The sequence below is a fragment of the Phaethon lepturus genome, unplaced genomic scaffold (genome assembly GCF_000687285.1).
Source record: "Phaethon lepturus isolate BGI_N335 unplaced genomic scaffold, ASM68728v1 scaffold17488, whole genome shotgun sequence".
Taxonomy (NCBI): Eukaryota; Metazoa; Chordata; class Aves; order Phaethontiformes; family Phaethontidae; genus Phaethon; species Phaethon lepturus.
Window position 1 is genome coordinate 22,713 of NW_010559905.1, and position 19,808 is coordinate 42,520.

Consider the following 19,808-nt stretch of genomic DNA (forward strand, 5'->3'; position numbering starts at 1 on the left):
TGCTGAAAGGTCTCAACGGGTTTAAAAAGAATCTATCAAATGTTACACTAACTTGAGTATTTTTTGTTGGAAAAGTTTCATGTTGTCATGATAGTGTATAATAAAGGGAGGAGTTGTTTCAGGAATACAGTGTGAAAAAAAAGAGTGTTTAAAGGAGATAAGTAATTGGCTTATCTGATGTTTTGACAACGTACATGAAGAGAACCAGAGATTTGGTAGACTCTCTCAAGTTAGAAGAAATTCATGAAGATAGTGTTTTGTTTTAGTGTACAGTCATTTTTGGTTTGCATTACTCATGCAAAATGCTTCATTTTAGTAAACGTTTTTGTCAACTACAAACCACTGTCTGTTTAGAGTATTTACTAAATGGTGATTGAACACAGGTTTCGTAGTCTACCCTTAAAATTTTCTAAATGTCATCCCCAACAAGTTAGAAGAAATTCATGAAGATAGTGTTTTGTTTTAGTGTACAGTCATTTTTGGTTTGCATTACTCATGCAAAATGCTTCATTTTAGTAAACGTTTTTGTCAACTACAAACCACTGTCTGTTTAGAGTATTTACTAAATGGTGATTGAACACAGGTTTCGTAGTCTACCCTTAAAATTTTCTAAATGTCATCCCCAACACCCTCACTTAGTCTTTCATAGCTTTATTTTACATGTACACTTTTGTCTTATTTTTGCAGAGGGTAACAAATAGCAGCAGCTCCCCTAGCCTTCTCAATGACAGTGCCAAGCAGTATGCAGGCCATGGTAAGTACTTTTAAAGTAGTACATATGAGAGTATGTTTGGCGATTTGAGAGATTCACTTTTGCAGAACTGAGACTTAAGGGAATTTTTTTCCTCCTTTGATTTGAGATGCAGTAGAACTTTATTTTTTAATAGTAGTGTATTGTGTGATTACTTTTAATACAAAGTTGAAGTGCTACTGAACTCATAAATTTTCAGCCTCCTTTTTGCTCCAGTCAGGAAAAACTTGGGGGGGGCGGAGGGAATCATTATTGGTCTTGTCACTTCAAGTAAAATCTAGTTGGGATATCCACTGTAAAGCAGTGATAGCTTAAGCACTTATGTTGCTCTGCAATAATACCCTTTTTAATGTGCTTTTCAAGTAAGTTATTGTGTGGAATGAATGTACATTGTGTGGAAAGAATGTTTTTATTCTTAAATTTAGGGTATACTGGTTTTGTGAAATGTATCACATAACTGATGATTTCTAATAGCTATTAAGTTTTGTCCTGTAAGCAGTACTTCACCTCTTATAATCTTTCCCCTGCTATAGGGAACCTGGTTTTCAACTGAACAAAATGTCTTTATAGTGCAGGCCTACGTACTCACTAAATTATTGTGGGGGGTATATTGAACTTCTGTAATGCGCTTTTCAGAATCACTGCAGATTATTTCAGCTGTAGCTGACAAACTGAGCTCTTTAAAGAGGGTGCTACTCCCTTATGGCAAGGGCATACATTTAAAATATATTTCTGCTCTGAAAATTGCTGTGTAAATGGTGTTCTAGAACTCCATTTGCATGTCTGACCCTGCAGCTAGTCTATTTTCTAGGGTTATAATTTTTTAAGCATGATAGTTAGTACTATAAAACTAACTTGCTTGAAAGTTGAAATTTGTGGGTTTTTTCTTCTTCCTGGTTCATTTCCAGTAGGTTTTGTGATTCATTCTGCTTCTTTTCCCCCACTGAACAATTAGCTATTCAAGGCAGTGGAGGTCTCCAGTTCTAAATGCAGTCAGAGTTTGACTGCAACAGGCCACATAGTGATGGTGATGCATGCGAAGGAGAGAAACCAGACTGACTTCTGGAAACCAGTTTAAATTCTGTTGTCTCAGGTCCTCTTCTTCTCCTTACACGTTCCTGCCCTCTCCAGGCTATTCTTTACTTGTGGAATTATCTTTTTAAGGAGTATTGGTTAATGTTGAAGAAAGTGTTTCATCAAAACACCAATGTTTACAGCTGGCAGTCATCTGCTAATTTGACAGCTTTACCTGTGCAGTTCAGAGTTTTAAGTGGCATCTGTGATTGTAATTCAGTTCTTGGTGCTTCAACTCTGGGAAGGATGCATAGGGACAAAGAAAAAGCAGTAAAAAGCTACTAACAGAATGTAGACTTTTGCCCTCAGTTCAGATTTAAATTTGTGCAGATGGACATTAAATAGTGTCAACAGCAATTAAACTTACTAAATTCTGCTAATGAGCACCATTTCAATTGAGCAGTTGCACAGAATCTAATAAATGCCATTTTTTTTAGCAGTGTGGTTGCTAAACTTAGTTTTGTCAAAAGTATTTTTTTCCTTTTCCATACAGAAATAAGTTAAAAAATGTAAAATTTCTTTTTAGTATTAGAGATATGTAACATTGTTTTACATTCTTTTTACAGATCCACTAACTTCACCAAATTCATCCTTGTTTAATGACTTTGCTGCTCTCAGTGTGTCTCAAAGGAGGAAGGTAGGCAACAACTAACTCAAGTAGCATGTTTGTGTATGAGTATGATTGGGAAGAAGATCTGGAATAACTCGAAATGCTAGGTGAAATACGGATGATTCTTTTAATGTTACTAGATTTATTTTAATATGTCGGTGCTGATACAAGATCTTACTACATTTTTTGCTGCACCAGATCAGACTGCTGCTGGAATATTAAGAAATACGCCAAGTACTTGTAAACTGAAGTTTGAGAGTGCTTTGAATATGAAAATTAGGATATAGCTTATTGAATCTGAAAACAAATTATTTTTATTGTACTGAGGCACAAAGCCACCTGCAAGTCTTCATGGCAACAAGTTCTGAATACATTAAGAATTATTACTCCATTTATTTGTACATGATGTGAAAGTAATTCTTACAGTTTGAAGTGCATTTAGTTTGAAAGACACTCTGATATTATTGGGAAGCTATGGTTTGGGACAAAAGTTTGATTACACCAGAGTTCCTTCTCATCTTTGTGAACTGTAGATTATCAAAAAAGACATTATCTTGTCCCAACCAGTTACCAAATTTTACTTTCACTGATGACTTTCATGTTTTACTACTTCTTTTATTAGCCACACGATCCTGAACTTTCCTGTAGTTGATAATCATTGTCTTGAAAGCAAGCTATGTCAGCGTGCTTGTGACTTTTCTTAGAGCTTCATTTGCATGTTGGCAATTGGGAGCTCTGTACCATTCCTGCAGGTGATGGTTGAGCTAAAAGATAATGACCATAGTTGGCCCATCAGACTGATGTTCCTTGAAATGAAATGCTATTGTAGAATGTTGATTTCCTAATATTATGTATCTAGACTACATGGAATCTCTGAATTGCCCCTTTTCCTTAATGCCAGTGTAGTGCACTGGAAGCTGGATGTAAACAACCTATAAAGGTGTTGTTTATCCACTTAGTGAGGATAGTAAGAATGAAAATAAGCATGCACTCCTTTATAACACAGACTGCAAATACTATAAATATATCATAGAATCACAGAATCTTTGGGTTGGAAGGAACCTTTAAAGGTCACCTAGTCCAACTCCCCTGCAACGAGCAGGGACATTTCAACTGCATCAGGTTGCTCAGAGCCCCGTCCAACCTGACCTTGAATGTTTCCAGGGACGGGGCATCTACCACCTCTCTGGGCAACCTGTGCCAGCAACTTGCCTCTGGCACAGAGGCTTTCACCCTCATTGTGAAAAATTTCCTTCTTAGATCTAGTCTAAATCTACCCTCTTTTAGTTTAAAACTGTTACCCCTTGTCCTACTGCAACAGGCCCTGCTAAAACGTCTGTCCTCATCTTCCTTATAAGCCTCCTTTAAGTACTGGAAGGCTTATATATACACACACATATGTATGTATATATACACATGTAAGTATGTGCATGTGTGTGAGTGTGTGCTTATTTATGTAAACCACATGCACCAAAGAAGATGAACTATCATACAGAAGTATTGCCAGAGTGACAACTGCCTCTAAAAATTACTTCAAAGTTAATTAAACAGTACAAAATGAAAACAAACCAATTAAAATTTGAGTTTAAAGCTCAAGTACTAATGTAGGGTCTTTTCTTGGGGAAAGGGACCAAGTCAGAAACAATCAGCAAATTAAGCTACTCACTGCTAAAATAGTATCAAGAGAAAGATTTATCTGTGAAACTGATGGACTTGGTTTTTTTTCTAATTAATATTTCAAACATAACTGGCATTAATCGAAAGAGGTTTATTTTGCTTTGTATATTAACAATTTACTGTTGATTGCTATTTTGTAATGAATGTTTGTATAGAAGTTGGTTAAGTAATTCTAGTGATAGGGAAGCTTTCATCTAATATTACTTGAGCTGTCTAAAGTCTAGGCATCCAGGCTCCCTCTATAGTCAGCAGAGAGAGATGAGCAGCTTAAAGGAACGTTCAGCTCACATTGAGAGGTCTTTTGGGAAAGACTAAATGTCAGTGACTGCTTTAAGTGGATAAAAATTGATGGGTAATATTATGAGAAATTAATCACACTTTTGTGATTGGCTGACTTTTACTAGGCAATACATTGCAAATAGTCATGGATGTAGTTTCTTAATATTTTTAGTATTTTTTGAGTACAATATTCAAATTGTATTAAGTAATTTCCTCAAAAGCACTAAAGGCTTGTGTGCCAGCTATTTAAAACCTTGTGTCACTTCCCCCCCACCCCAGTAACTAGGGTTTATTTAGAGCTTGAGCAATGTGATTTATCAGGCCAGTGGTTGATGCCTGCTGAAACACAAGATAGATAGCCTTCTAGAAGTGCAAGCTTCTGTTCGTTGACTCTAAGGGAGCCTTGGTGACTAGCTCAAGAGTAAGTGTTTACAACGTCTACTATTTGGAAAAAACTTTCCATTTTCTTGCTAAGAGCCCAGAGCTAAGGTTTTGTTTGTTCTAAACTAGCTGGCAAAACCAGCATTTCCTTCGTTTATCACTGACTTGGAGGACAGATATAATACAGTCTTGGTAAGTGAATAAAGAGCATTTGCTTTCCTTTACAAATTAAATTGTGATATTTTAAATATTTAGAACTATTCAGTTATTTGCAACTATGTAAAAACTGCATGTTTGTGTTGTGTAAAACCATGAGTAGTTTCTGTAAAAGCATGTAATATGTAGCTGTGTTAAGCAAGGAAGTTAAATTTATTAGTCTTCACTGTCTCTGGATATTGCTGATCATGTTATTCTGGCAGCTCTTTAACAGTGGGCAAGCCATATGAACGTAAATAATTGGTATCAATAAAGTACTAAAGATAAGACTTGACGATCGTAATTCTGAATATCTTTGCTTTTTAATTAGACATCTTTTTTTGAAACTAGTTAGTATGACTGGGCTGTTTAAGTTGTTTATGATTATTTTGATGTTTAAAGACATTCTACTTTTTGTTTAAAAAGTAAACATAGTCCTTGAATTTTTATGAACATTCTTGAGGTTATTTTCTCTGTTTAGAAATTATTAAACTGCATTTCAATTTTAGATTTCAGGAAAGCTAAGATTACTATTTAAAGACATTTTTATAGGATACTTAAAATGAAATCAAAGGAGCTAAGTATTTCTGTAGATGGAGCCTTGGTGGAGGTTCTGTCAACTGTAAAACCTTCTGGATTTACTGTCCGGTTGTTGTAACTCCACATGCAGTAAGACAAGCAACCTTAAAGTGAATTGCCTATAAGACGTTTTCAGGTAAGTATTAATCTACAATGCACAAATAGGATTTGTGAAGCATGGAACAAAAGCTAGAGTTAGTAGTAGACTAACCCTCTTTCCTGAGAATAATAATGATGTCACAGTTGTTTTATTTTTTTCTTCATATACATGTTATGATTGTTAAAAATAGGGTGGCATTCTGAACTTGAACTTTTTGGGTGTTTTTCCTAAATTGGCTTTAGCTGTTATCTAGAAAAATGCTCTTCTCTGAAATGGTCCGACTGGAAAACCCCTTGTATTCATTTTGGTTCTGGTAAACAGTTCATGAAAACATGTGCCAATGTAACTAATCAGAATATGTTGTCTAGGGAATGACAGCTTAATGCACTAAAAAAAAATCTATGATGAAACTTCTGTTTGATTTTTTTCTGAGACTGTTGCCACTAATCCAGGCTAAAGGGTTCCCCTACTAGTCACTGGTCAGCCTTACAGGATAGTGAAAAGCATTGCTTTTACATTTTACTTTTTTTCATACCTTCAATCCTCATGGAAACTGAACTCTTCTGAAAAGTTCCTAACATTGGTTTATTTCAATTTCATTTTTTTAATTGTTCAGTCACACCGGGGCGGGGGCAGGCATGAGGGTGAGAACCACTGCTGGTCCACAGACTGGAAGGAGAGAACCAACTGCTGCAGTGAACTACTTTTACTAAAATTTTAATGCCATTTTGTATGTATTTTGAAGAACCGTTTTTAGAACTCTTTCCATTGGTTTTAGGTGACTAAAAGCCAGGACCAAAAGATTCTAAACTAGAATGGAAAGAATAGGAGAGATTATTTGAAGTTCACCCAGAACAGAGTGCTGCTGTTTGCTACAGCAAGTGAGACTGGACAGCAGGCTTCTTTAATTCATGTAACTTTAATTAGTAGTAATAAATATGCAGATAAAACAATTTTGAAACAAAAGACTGCCTATAAGGCAAGTCTGCATAAATGGAAGCTTTTTAATGAGTACAAAGAGAGTTTCTCCTCTCAAAAAAAAAAAAAAGTAACTTCAGGTCTTGTGGAAATTAAATTCTTAAGACCTAAACTTGTTTTTGAATGTCCTGTCCTCCATCTAGTTTTGTTAGCTATTGGGAAGCCATATTTCTCTCCAACTTCCTGTCTACAGCTCTATCTTGACACCTCTGATACCAGATCTTTATATTGCTCAGTGGTGTTTATTGAAAAGCCATGTGTGCCATGTTTGGTCTTGCGGTGTTTACCTTTAATAAAAATGTGCTGAGACAGTTGTTTTGTGTTTCATAGCCTCCTGAATACCATCTCAGAAGCATGAATCGTGTTTTGAGAAGTTGAGGGGTCATTACCAAACACCATGTCATGTCACTGTGTTGTAAACTGTGGAATTGTGGCTGCACAGACTTTATAATGTACCTGGGCTAAATTTATATTTTGAACCTGAAATTTTCATTCTGGGATGATACACCCCTACTGCAATAACAAAACGTTACAGTTTAAGTGATGCAAAAAAAGCTGTTGCAGGAATATAGAAAGACAGACCATGCTTCTAGAGAAAACAAATAGATCTTTGCAGGTAGCATCATGTTTACCTCGGTTTAAAATGTGTTTTAAGGGTATGATATTATCTAAATTATTTTAATTTTTTCTTTGGAATAGTTAGTTATTGGAATTGTTCCTTCATTGTATGCTCTTGTTGTCTTAGTAATTACTACATAGTGTGATATTTTTCATTTTTAAGTGTGACATGTGGCGTGTTATTCATGTTCATTTTTGTGTATGGATTAGTGATCAGTGTATGTAAGAAATCAAATTATTAAAGCACTTCCTTTTAGAAATATGTACCTTTTTTACATTGATGTGGAGTTGTCATACTTTTGTTGCCTCATCCTAGTGTGTATTTGAAGGAAAAGAGCAGAATAAGATGACTGCATAGAGCAGCACTTAACCTTAGAATTGTATTAAGGCTTTTGCTTGTTTTGGTTTTGTATTTAAGCAGGTCAGATATGTTATAACCTACAGACATCTAAAACTTTAAATGCTGCACTCCTTCCTAATTTTTAAAGCATAACTTTTTCTATTAGCCACCTAGATTTTGTCAGGTGCAGCCTACAAGCTGAAGCAGTTAACTAACTACAAATGTATGTGCAAGACGCTTTTGCTTCTGTTTACAAGTTGTGATTCTTTCTATACCAAGGTGTATGTAGTCTTTAATAGTGATTGCAGTAAAATAATTGAAAGCTGTTTTAACTTGTGCATACATTTGTTGAAGACACTATACAAGTATTTAAAGCAGATAGAAAATCAAATGCTTAGTAAAGACCACAGTAAAAGTTGCATCAGTCTTTAGTTCTTATATTTTTGGTTTTCAACTGTGCATTGTTTTTCCTTTTATAAGTAGTATAAAAACTTCTGGCCTATTAGAGACCTTTAAACATTAAAAAAAATTGTAGTTTGCTCACTGTGTGCCCTTTTAGCAATGGACTTTTGGAAAGTACATCTTGGGGTGGTGGTACTCTGGCAAGTCTTCACTACACAATTAGAACTGTTTGCTCTGGTGGTGCAAAAAGCCTGCTTTTCCACCAGCATATTTCAATTCAGCAGGTGGTACTAGTTTCTTAGTTGTACTGACAAAGTTCTTTACTACATCCATGCTAGGTTTTAGCTAGGTAATTCATGCCTCATCTAATCTAGCTAGGCTGCAGAATTGGTGAAAAAAGATTTAACTTAAAATATGTTAGTTTTCCTTAGCTCCTTCTGAACTCCTAAAAATTTCCATGTCTTCAGCATATATACTCATGAAATACACTTTTTAGTGTGTGCACCTGAAACGTTTTCCTCAGCTATGGTTTAAAATGTGAGTTGTAATGCCTGATGTATTGCAGCTTTCACTCTAAAATTTGATTGAAGCAAGAATTTTTTTTTTGCAGTTATCAAATATGTTGCTCTGGAATAAGACCTATTTCCATGTCAAATTGCATGGTTTAGTTTTCTTTGGGTAGAAGAATCCTTTTTGTTTGTCTATGTATGATACTTTTTGACTAGTGAAAGTTTTATCCACAGCTAAACCCAGGGTTTCATGAACAATTTAAAAAAAGGGTTCCAGATGGAAGGGTGGCTAGTGTGTAAGTGCATGTAATCTCAATGTATAACATTGAAAAAAATTATGAACACACAAACATTATCAATGTTAGCATATTAGTCCTTTTTTCATAAAAAAAAAACCCCAAAACCCACCATCCAATCAACCACACAATTATTTTTTAACCTGTTGACCAGGCTTCTATTCCATTTTTTGTCAATATCAAAGTAAAAAAAAAAAAGTTCCACCCTTCAGAAGTTGAGACAGAAAACAAGTATTGTCTACCTCTCTACTGGTGAGAGGTGGTAATGAAAGAAGAGGAAGACAAGAGAGTATCTTGGTTAGCAACAAACCCAAACCACATGAAGGGGTTTGTAGCTCTGTTGGCCACAAAGCTTAAAAAGTAGTGACAAGACAACTTCTTTTTTTCATATTAGCAGCTTGCAAATCTGTTAAAATACTCCTGGTGACTATACCAAATATTCAAGTGTAACTCCTTGTAGAATTTATTACTAAATCCAGTTATGCAGTTGTAATCACAATTAAGATGCTTAGCTCATTGTGCCTGTATAGGGATTCTGCCCGGACTATTGTGCTTTACCTCAGGAAAATATTGAAGTTCATATGCATAGCCGGGTGTTTCAAGTACTGTTGTCTTCCAGCTAACCAGTTAGGGCTGTTGGGTGAAATTAGCAATGATGATGATACCAATGGCTTGCAGTTGTATTATGTCTTGAAAACTAAAAGCTAACAAAAGTTGGTTCTTTTTCAGTAGACTAGCACCCTAGTTGAGTGTTTAACCCCTTTTTCTAATGGTCTCTCTGCTATTAACTTATGTTAAAAAAACCTGAAGTCTTACAAAACAAGTCAATGTTGAAACTTAAAATTGCATATATTGCTTAATTTTGTTATAAGTAGTACAATGAAAATATGATATTGCATACTTGATCTTTCCTGTCTGACAAGGTCATATTTATTTTTATCTGTACATGCAGATACAGTCAACTCACTGTACAACAGATGAGCCCTAGCTAATGCTGCTGTGATACCTTTTAGATATGGTAATTTAAGGTAATGCTGTTCAATTTAGCTGGTGATGGGGAAGGCTTAAGATCACTTGTATTTGCTTCAGTAGTATATGCACATAGAAAGCATTACCATAGCTCAGATTATTCACAATACTTTAAAACACAATAGCCTGCTCACATGTTTGTATGCCAGACATAGCATTTTTGGTACAGAAAATGTCTTGAAAATCTAAAAGTCAAAAGCCGAACAGAGGTAAGTGCGTTTTAAGGAACAGAAATGTAATTTGGGACATGAGTGATCCTGAAAAAATCCATTGCAGATCTTCAGTGGAAGAAAACTTCAGTATTGTGTAGTTTGATTTGTCAGCTTATCCAGATTGAAATATTACATGGAGGAGTCTTTATAGTTTGAATCTTCATTAACCTTTTCTTGTTTAGGTTTATTTCTCTCGGATAGCCTTAGAACATCTTAGAACAGTGGTGTGTCCAACTCTGAATTGGAAAGAAGCGTGGCATTGCCCACTGTCCATGAAACAGGAGGAACTAGAGGCAAAGATACTGTTAGAGCAAATAGTAGGAAGAAAACAGACTTGCTAAACATGTTCCCAAACTTCTTTTTGAATGAATGGGAAGCAAGTAATTAAGCTGACTTGAGGAATATTTTCTAGCGTGGGCTAATTAAGTTACTCATCTGTAGTAGTGTTCTGAAGTGAAGATGCTACTCAAGAAGGACCTTTTTGTTTTTAGAGTGGATTTCTTTTTTTCAAGTGCAATGTTTCTCAGACTTCAGGGGTTTGTCTTTTGGGATGTAACATCTTCCCTCTAAATCATGCCAACCAATAGCTTCCTAGCATTAATTGCTGGCAGCAACTTGGTTCTTCAGGGCAAGGGTTATAATTATTAGCTACTGTTGAAAATGCTTACCTTTCTCACCTTGGGGAGCCAAGCTGTTGCTAGCAATTAAAGGTAGTTAGCTGTTCCCTGCCTCATGTAAACATTTGCAGCCAGTAATTACTACTGCTTCTCACTTCTTTGCCCTGGAGGAACTGAACTGTTCCAGTTAAGCCTTGTAATAATTTGGTTTTTGTGGTTTTTTTTCTCTGAAATTCCATCTTAATTATTGTGTTTAACCTTATTTTTCAATTTAAAAATAATTGTGATGTTTTTGACCCTTCGCAACTCTTTTGGAACTTGTAACTGTATTGGGAGTTGCAAGCTCAGTTGAGAAATACTTGCTGAAGGATTATGAAGTACTTAAATGCTTTGGCCACCTTCCCTCCCTCAAAAAAAAGTTCAGTATGTTGAACTGTCCCTTCATCTGTATGGCTGAACAGTTTCTTCTTTTACCGCACAGAAAGGCAATTGCTTTTGTAATCATCCGATGGGAATTGTCCCCATGCCAGGGTGTTAAGTTTGTTTGCCCAGATTGTCATGCCTCTGTATTAGGTAGATAAATTAGTTCAGAAATGATCTGTGGATGCTGAGTTCTTGCTTCCTACAAGATGCACTATTCTGTCTCTGTTGCTTTATTTGCTGCTCTGTGTAGAGGGCATGGATGTAACAGTTGATGTGCTTATTCAAACTGTTCAGTCTATTTGATACTTCCTTTCTGTTGAATCTCTCCTGTTTGCAGACATTTTTCTGTATTTTCTTGTTTCCTGTAAAGTCAGATTAGATTTCTGAATCAGATGCCATTTTGCTCATTGAAAACAATTGTAATTCAGAATTATTTTGATGCAAATAGACTGAAATTTATTTCCAAATGTTAATGTTGTATTGTCCATCTTCTGATGTCTGAACAATGAAATCCTGGCCTAGTAATCTCTTGGTGATATTTTATAGTAGATAATGAAAGTAAAATTTTAGTTTTGCCTGCTTTTTAGTTTAATTTTTTCATACCAGTAGGCCAAGAACTACTGGTATATGAACCCATATTGTCTCTGTGTTGATTTATGGCATGGAATTGCTTGTTGTTCCTCCTCACCCCACCAGTATGGTCCTTCATAAAGCCTAAAATGCACTTTCATTCTATTGCCTGGGATCTGAATCCCATTGTAACTGAAATAGCCTCCCTTCACATTGGCTCAGTTCCTCCTTTGTTTTGCTTCTCCTTTTCAAAGTATTTATAGATCACCTTTTTATTATGGAGGATTAAAAGAAACCTTAATGAATAGGAACATGTTTGGACACTAGATTGTAGTCCAATAATCCAAGGCAAACTGTGCCCCCGTGCCTGGTAGAACACGGAGGTAGATAGGGAAGCTGTTACTCTTCCTTGCCAATTGGAACAATACTGTTAAGTATTGGTTAAACCATGACAACTATTGTTTCCAGTAGCCAGGCTAGGAAAAACACAAATTGCATTCAAACCTTGGCCTGAAGTGCAGTGTTATTTGTGTCTGGTTTCTCACACCTTACAGCTTTACAGTTTATGATGGTAGCAGTAGTAGTCCTTTTGAATTCCTAAAATGGTAAGTTGCCCAGTGGTTGAGTCTTCCAATAAATAAAAGTTAGCTTTAGTGTGATCAGTTTGCATTTGAACTATAGGAGGACTTTGTGCTACCCATCACACAGTTTACCAAATTTCTGGGACTGTGAAATTCATTGTTGTTTATTATTACAAAACATGCAGTTTATTGCCTTTGTAGTTCATGCTTAATGTTGGGATCCTTGTGCTTTATTAGGCAAATAAGCTACTAGTGACTCTTCTGAGCTTTAATTCTTTATAAAGCTTTTGTCCTAAAAGTTTTCAGCAAAGTAGAGGAGGGAATCTGTTTAGGTTTTGGTTTTGCAGCCATTTTATGGTAGTTTTGTCCTGTGTTTTATGCATTGTTTGTGTGTGAATGAGGAATCTTCTCCAGCTGGATTCTTGCCTTGTTTCCTGAGGAACAATTTTTAAAATGCATGTCAAGGTAGACTTTGCAAAGATTTCTAAGGTGCCAGATGAAGTAGATATCTGAATAAAGGTAAGTTAAGTTTTTTGGTTAATTAAAAAGTGGTATATATCCAGGTGATAATAGTTGGATTTTTCACAACCAAAAAATACAGCAAAAGAAAAGCAGACCAACCCCTGCAATTTGATCTAATTGTTAGTATAATTGGTATAAAAAGTTGTGGTCTAAATGTGCATACGTGATGAAATATTTCTTTTAGGGATATTAACTATCAAGGTAGGTATAGAGTGGTTTGAAAGCATAGAGACATTTGGAGAACTTCTTTACTTTACCTGTTTGAAAGTATTTAACAGATTTCTTTTTTTACAATGTGCTTTTTAATTTAATGTTCATATCATGCTGTATAAATAGTTTCATTTGTTGAGATTATTACAAACGTAATAGAAATGTCACTCCTATTAAGGCACAAGTACCTCCTGTATGTTCACTTCAAGCATGTTTTATTTTCCCATGTTTAAGTCTGTTTCCAATGCATTTATCACAGTAATTCTTGTCTGCCTTCACTTAAGATAGTAGCTGAAGTTAGTCTTTTGAATAGTAATGTCAGCAGAAATGTTTTTCTCATTGAATTCTGCTACAGTTGGCTACTCAATTTTACTTGTTTTTTTAAAAACAAGTCTTCAGATGAGTCTTAGAAAATGAGAACTTAACACTGGCTTTTGTATGCTGCTTTAACTTCCTGTTTGGTAGAAGTCTCAAGGGAATTGTTAGAGTTCAGTATTATGATGTGATTGAAGGTATCTGAGAAGCACAGATTTTTTTTTTTTTAAACAATTCCTTATTCTTATAAATTCCCCAATTTATACTCATATTTCAGTGGCTGACTTGTGATGGAAAGTTTTGCTTATAAAAAATTAGCAGTCCCTGAAGTTTATTTTCTTTTTTTGGAAGTATTGTTTATTACAACCAAGTAGTCAGGATTGAAAGGAAATAGTCTCAGATAAATTTTACTTGCAAATTGTTTCCTATTCCACCAATCCAGAAAACATATCACAGTGTAATACCTATTTTAGTGTAGCTTTAGATGAGGGTTGTTAGGAGTGGCCTGGTTTCTCTCCTTCTTTCTCGTAGCCCAGGAAGTATCGACTGGGGATGCTGGATGAGAGGATAGTTCCGGTGGGATCAAAAGCAAGAAAATCAAAGAACCCTATCGGCTGTCTGGCTGACAGGTGTAAAACAGGAGTACCCATCAATATGGTTTGGTGGAACAGAGTCACAGAAAACAATTTACAGGTAAAATTATTTTTTATTAGTCACTTTCTCGGTGTTTTGGATGCTTTACTTTATATTTTGGAAAATGTTAGAAGCAGTCACTCCAAATATGGGTTGAGATCAGATCAAGTATTTATTTCACAAAGTAGGTGTAGTGGCCTTCCAGGAGAGTGTCTCAGATGTTTTATTCTATTTACCCACCATGTACTATGTACTTTGCTTGATTATGTTATAATTTGTGGAGGAGGAGCAAAAGTGATCATTATGTTTATTTGCTTTTAGAATACATTTAATCTTTTATTTCAATTTTCATGTGAGGAAGGTTTCTACTGGTAAAATTAGTGATACTTGTTAAAATGATTGACACTTAATGCAAATAAATGCCCTCAGTACAGTATTTGAAGATGTAACCACCATGACCAGAAAGTATAAATTCTTAATTTTTAAGTTGGGATAGTTTATATTTCTCAACTTACTTGTTAAACTTTCTTGTTACTTTGCTTCCTGAGTTTTCTTCAGCTCCAAACAGGGGAGAGGTACAGCTGGATTTGAGCATCTGTGTACAGAAGTAGCAGACTATCCTTGGGATGATAATGAAGGATAATTCTGGTCTAGGAAGAATCTGCGTGATGTCCCTTAAGATGGGGTTTAGACGGAAATTACTATAGTGGTCATAACTTCAACGCTGCTTTTACTACTGTTTTGCACTTTGGTGCTTTTGTGTCTTCAGAGATCATTACTTTAGCCTTTCTGTGAGGGCTATGTTCTTACTGATGTCTTCTGAGTGAAATGGGCAAATTGACAATAGAATTATAAATAGAAATGGTGGCACCTTAAGAGTTTCTTTTAGTTTGCTGAAGTTCTACCGTGTAAGGGCCAACGTGAAGCTCATAACGGAGCCTTTCCATACCAACACTAGTGTTGTATTACTTGGTGTTTGGACATCTTTGCATTATTGAAATTGGGGTGACAGGCAGCATGATGCAGGCAAACTGATGCTACATTGTGTAGGGGCATTTAGGCGTAAGTCTGTCTTGGCCCTTTTGCTGCAGGGGAAGCAGCAAAGCCACTGGGGCAGTAAAAATGAAGCATAAAGAAAACAGTGGTAGAAGGACCAGGCATGGTTGCAGAGGAGAGGTTGGAGCCAGTGAAGCACTACTTTTCTGAAGGGAGAGAAGATTGATGGATTGAATTTACTGTGTGTGTCTAATGGGAGTGCAAACCCTAATCAGTAGACAGTTGCTTTGAGAAGAGAGAAACAGAAAATTTGTCTTCAAATTTGGACATTAAAGGGCAGGAAAAGCCTTGTTTGTACTCATATCCTCTATTGTTTTCTCTGCTGTTCTGTCACAGCAAGGTTTGTTGTTGATCTTCTACACTTAGAGTAGGGCAAAAAGACTTAATGTTTCTGGAGGCTGGAGAGCTAGCTTCTGGTCAGGAGCCAATTGTCTCTTCAGTACTTAATGCCCTCCAAAGTTGTGGCAGTAAGCTCAAGGTCCCCTCAAGGTTAGCAGCAATAGCTTGGGAGTGGCTGCAGAGCACATGGCTTTTGAAGGGTGCAATTGCAAGCTCCTTTGTGCCAGAATCCCAGCTACATAATTGACTTAAACCGTGTACAGCGTAAGATTTTTTTCTTATATGATGCAATTACATTGATTTCCATGTCACCATAGGAATTTACATACAAAAGCGTGTATATGCAAATTTGGTGGAAATGAGAAAAGAAGGATGTTCCAGCCCATGGGAAATAGGAGAAGGGGAAGAGATTGCAGGGAACAGTAGAACCTGGCAAGATTGAATGGGGAAACATGAAAAACAGGCTGCAGAGGAGATTGAGGATATATATATAAGTTCTACATAAATGAGAAACCAAATTTTATCTTTGTTTTCATTCTAATCATTGTAAATCTTTGTATTCTAGTGTGAACATTTTCTAAGGTAGAGCTAAAACAAAGCTTGAAAACTGCTAAAAATCTGAATTTTTTTTCCACCTTTTAAGAGCACAAAAAAAAGCTGGTGGAGTTTGGTACCTGAAACTACTTAAAAACGGATAGTTTCATGCTGAGATTCCAGATTGACCTTGTTTTTCTGCTTCAGTAGGTATATAATCCACAGATAGCATTGCTTTTCAGTATTTTTGAACTACAAGCTGTTTAGAGATTTTTGCAGGTGTGAATATAGGTTATACAAACTAAGTTTTGGCTGACAGTGAGTGCTAAGCAATGAGTAGGAAGGTTAAATTATGATGGAGGCACATCTGTTTGAGGGTATCTTTTTTGTTTATGTTTGAAGATGAGGAAGCAGAATTACATCTCAGATTTGCTGAGGGTTTGCAATGCTGGGCAGGTGTTGAAGCTCATGTGTCTGTTTGAATCTCCACTCTTCCAAATGTATGGTTTAAGATCATAAAATCACAGAATCTTTGGGTTGAAAGGGATCTTTTAAGGTCATCTAGTCCAGTTCCCCTGCAGTGAGCAGGGACATCTCCAACTAGACCAGGCTGCTTAGGTTAGATATGGGAATACACTACTTCATGGTGCAATGTTTAGAGATCTTTGCCCAAAAAGTGGCTGTTTTTAAAAAGCAAGGTAGATCACAACATGCATTGTAAAAGAGCGTAACTGTTTCTCATGCATGGCTATGAAGTCATAATCCAGATCTATTTACTTTAAATACTGTATTACACTTATATAATTAAAAGTGGACTCTACAGAGTGTATTGTATTCTGGATTCTGCATCAAAAAAGAAAAAAACAACAAATCAAAGTTTCTTCTTCAGCGATATGTCCTACCAGATTAGGAAATATCCTCAGCTACTACACCATGGCGTGATACATATTATGATATCAAATGGCAATTCTGCTTAAAATAGTAGGAATAGATACATTTTTTTGTTATACAGATCAGTTCTTAAGCAGCATGAAGAACTATTTGTGTTTTTCTTGAACAAAAAATTTCCTAGAAATGAATTTTTCAAATATTTTGTCTCAAGAACATGGACTTCTAAAACTTTATAGTTTTACAGTACTTCGAAGTATTTTGTTACAGAAATGTGGAAATACTCTGAGTCTTTAAAAAGTTTACTTTTTAGAGAGATCTACTTGCTAAAATGTAACAAAACTTTGCTAGTAGTTTTATTTTTCTGAGCCTGTGTTCTGGTTTTAAAAAGTTTTTAGCCAACAAATTTTACCCAGTTGAAAATTGTCAATGAAAATTGACAATGAAATTGTCAAATTGTTCAATTTTTGTAATGAAATGCTCTACTGCTCCTTCAGAAGAGTTAGAGAAATACAGCTAATCTTGATGAGTTGAAATTTATTAGAGCTTTTTCTATGGATATTGTGATGACTTGTCACAGTAATTGCAGTAAGGAAGCATGTTGCACATTCAGTAGTGGGAGGGAAGAAGACCTGCTTTGAAGCCCTTGATGACCTCCAGTGTCTGCTGGGCTGCTCTGACATCCCAGAATGTGTCCTTCCCTGATGTCATAGTTAACAAGGAATCCTCCTAGAAACAGAGGGATTGCGGCAATGCTCTCCACATAAAGTGAAGCTCCTTGTATGGTATGTCTGTCCATTATAAAACAACAACGAAGAAACCCCCAAAACAACAAAAAAACCCTCACATAAAATATAACCAATGCTTTTGCATGGTTTTGGATTCCTAAGAGAGATTCTGAAAACTATGCCAAAAATAGACTGGTAGAGGACCTGCCCTGCTTATAGCATGGGTATAGTCTAGTGGTGGTTTTCTGTAACCATTACAGGATTATGCAATTTGGGATGTCAGAACAGATCAGCATGAATTTGGAGGTGAAGGAGGACGTAAGAAAACAAAAAGGCTTGTATCCACTTTTTAGCACGGTAAGTACATTAGCACATTCTTCTGAAATAAAATTAAATCGACTTTTTGCTTTAGGTGACTTGCTTTGAGCTTTGGCAGAATGTGGGACCAGGACCAATCTAATGGAGTGGTGTTAAAGCTGCTGCAACAGAAGTGGTGGCTCTGCCGCTGCTGTGCAGCTCTGTGTTGAGATGCTGAACTGGAAATGAGAGAGAGAAGGGTGGTTTCCCCACACTGCTGTGGGATCCCTGCATGACCTTCCAAAGGCTCCATAACTTGTGCATCCCTGTGTTACAGCATAGTTCAGTACTCCATGGAGCTTTGAGGATTCGTTTGAATAAATGCAGCAGTGGGGCCTTAGGAGTTTATCACCGAGGAGTGTAGAGAAAAAGAGCATATGTATTGAAATCGATAGTTGATGAAACAGGAATTTTCGTCTTACTTCTGGACTATGAAAAGCTGTTGATATGTGCAACTCCTCAACATAGAGTAGTGCTGCATGCTACTGTGCGGTCTTCCCAGCGATGGTCTTCAGCTGAGATCCATGGCTTGCTCTTTAATTTCATCTGCACCTTTCTGTAAGGAGCCTTGAATAGTTTTTCAGTGGTACCCACAAAATACTTGTTTCCACCCCTCCACGCTATATTTTAATTGTATTTCATTTTATATCTTGAAAAGCATAGAAACCACCAGAGAGAGAAACTCTGTGCTGAATGGTGACACAAATGAGTTGGTTTGTAGTCCCCTCCCCCTTTTTTTTACTTCTCTTGTGGTTCCTTCCTTACTAATTGCATCATGACTAAGTTCAGCCTTCATGTGGACTATATTTGTATATGTTTTATAACATTTTGTATTCTGTGATGTACAGAAGTATAGAAATTGTTTTTGTATGTGGAGCTGGATGGACTCAGTTTTGTGGTCTGTCTTTGGAATTTTCTTTGCAAAGCTGACTGAAAAGATGCTCTTCTCCCTTTGAGAGAGCACAGACATAAAGAATGTGAAAATAGGGTATTTTAGTGAAATTTCTTCATGGAATCATTCTGGTGAGAATGCATGATGCAGGTATTAATTCAGATAATGCCTACGGAAGTTGCTTCCCTGCTTTAGTTTGACAGTATTTTTATGAAGATACTGGAAGAAGGTGGATGAGATTTAAACTGTCCAGGTTGAGAGAAAAAAGGAACAGTGTTAATTTTAGCAAATGTATGAGCTGGAAGTTACTTCAGGGAGGTTGCCAGAAAATGTTAACATAGCTGACACAACTGTACTTCTGTTTAATGCTGTTTGGAAACTTGTTAATCAATGTTTTGAAATAATTTTGTATGTGCCTTTTGATAGGACATTTGCATTTGAAACTGATAATAGTCTTTAGCTTGTTGCATAGTACAGACCGTGCTAGAGGGCTTTGTTTCTTGTTTGGGCTTTAGAAAGTGCATTCGCTGCTTTTGTTTTTAACACCACAGTATTGCGTAATTCATTACATGTCCTCCAAGTATTTCTTGCATCTCCATTCTTTTAATTACTTCCAAGGCTTAATAAAAGTCTTCAGTACCTGTTTTCTCTGTTTCTTTTACCAAACCTGATTTACTCAGACTTAAAATTTAAGCCTCGTCTAGCATGAATAAGTTACTTTACTCTGAGATGAGTAATTAATGACTAATATAGTGAAATTTGCTTTAAAGCTGTGCTTGCAGGAAATTTAAACATAGTACAGAATGAAGAAAATGTTTTTCACTGATTAGATAAAGATTATTTTCATTCTTACAACAATGTAAATTTCTTTACTCGATTTTGGGAAGCTTGGTAAGATTCAAACAGAAAAACTGTGAAAATGCCATGTAGGATTTTGAATAGTAGTCCCCTTTTAGACAGATTTTCAAGCTTACCATTGATCCAAACATAAAACTAACACTGGAATTTACACTTTGTATTATGAGATGCCAGAACTGAAAGTAGGATATTTTTCCATACTTTTCCATACTTTTTCCATCCATTTTTCCAACTAAGAACATAGTTTTTTGAATC

The 19,808-nt window shown here is 36.0% G+C and overlaps 1 protein-coding gene across 3 annotated transcripts in view; it reads left to right on the plus strand.

Moving 5' to 3' along the window:
- PAN3 (PAN3 poly(A) specific ribonuclease subunit) overlaps positions 1-19,808 on the plus strand; it is a 68,979-nt gene that overhangs the window by 10,317 nt on the left and 38,854 nt on the right. Inside the window, exons 2-5 of one of the 3 annotated variants that reach the window (XM_010293528.1) lie at positions 688-754; positions 2,392-2,462; positions 4,902-4,964; positions 13,800-13,961. In XM_010293528.1, the coding sequence (XP_010291830.1) occupies positions 688-754; positions 2,392-2,462; positions 4,902-4,964; positions 13,800-13,961 (363 nt within the window). Of the gene's footprint in view, positions 1-687; positions 755-2,391; positions 2,463-3,352; positions 3,357-4,901; positions 4,965-13,799; positions 13,962-19,808 lie in introns of all 3 variants that reach the window. The other 2 variants (XM_010293529.1, XM_010293530.1) reach the window with 2 other exon arrangements.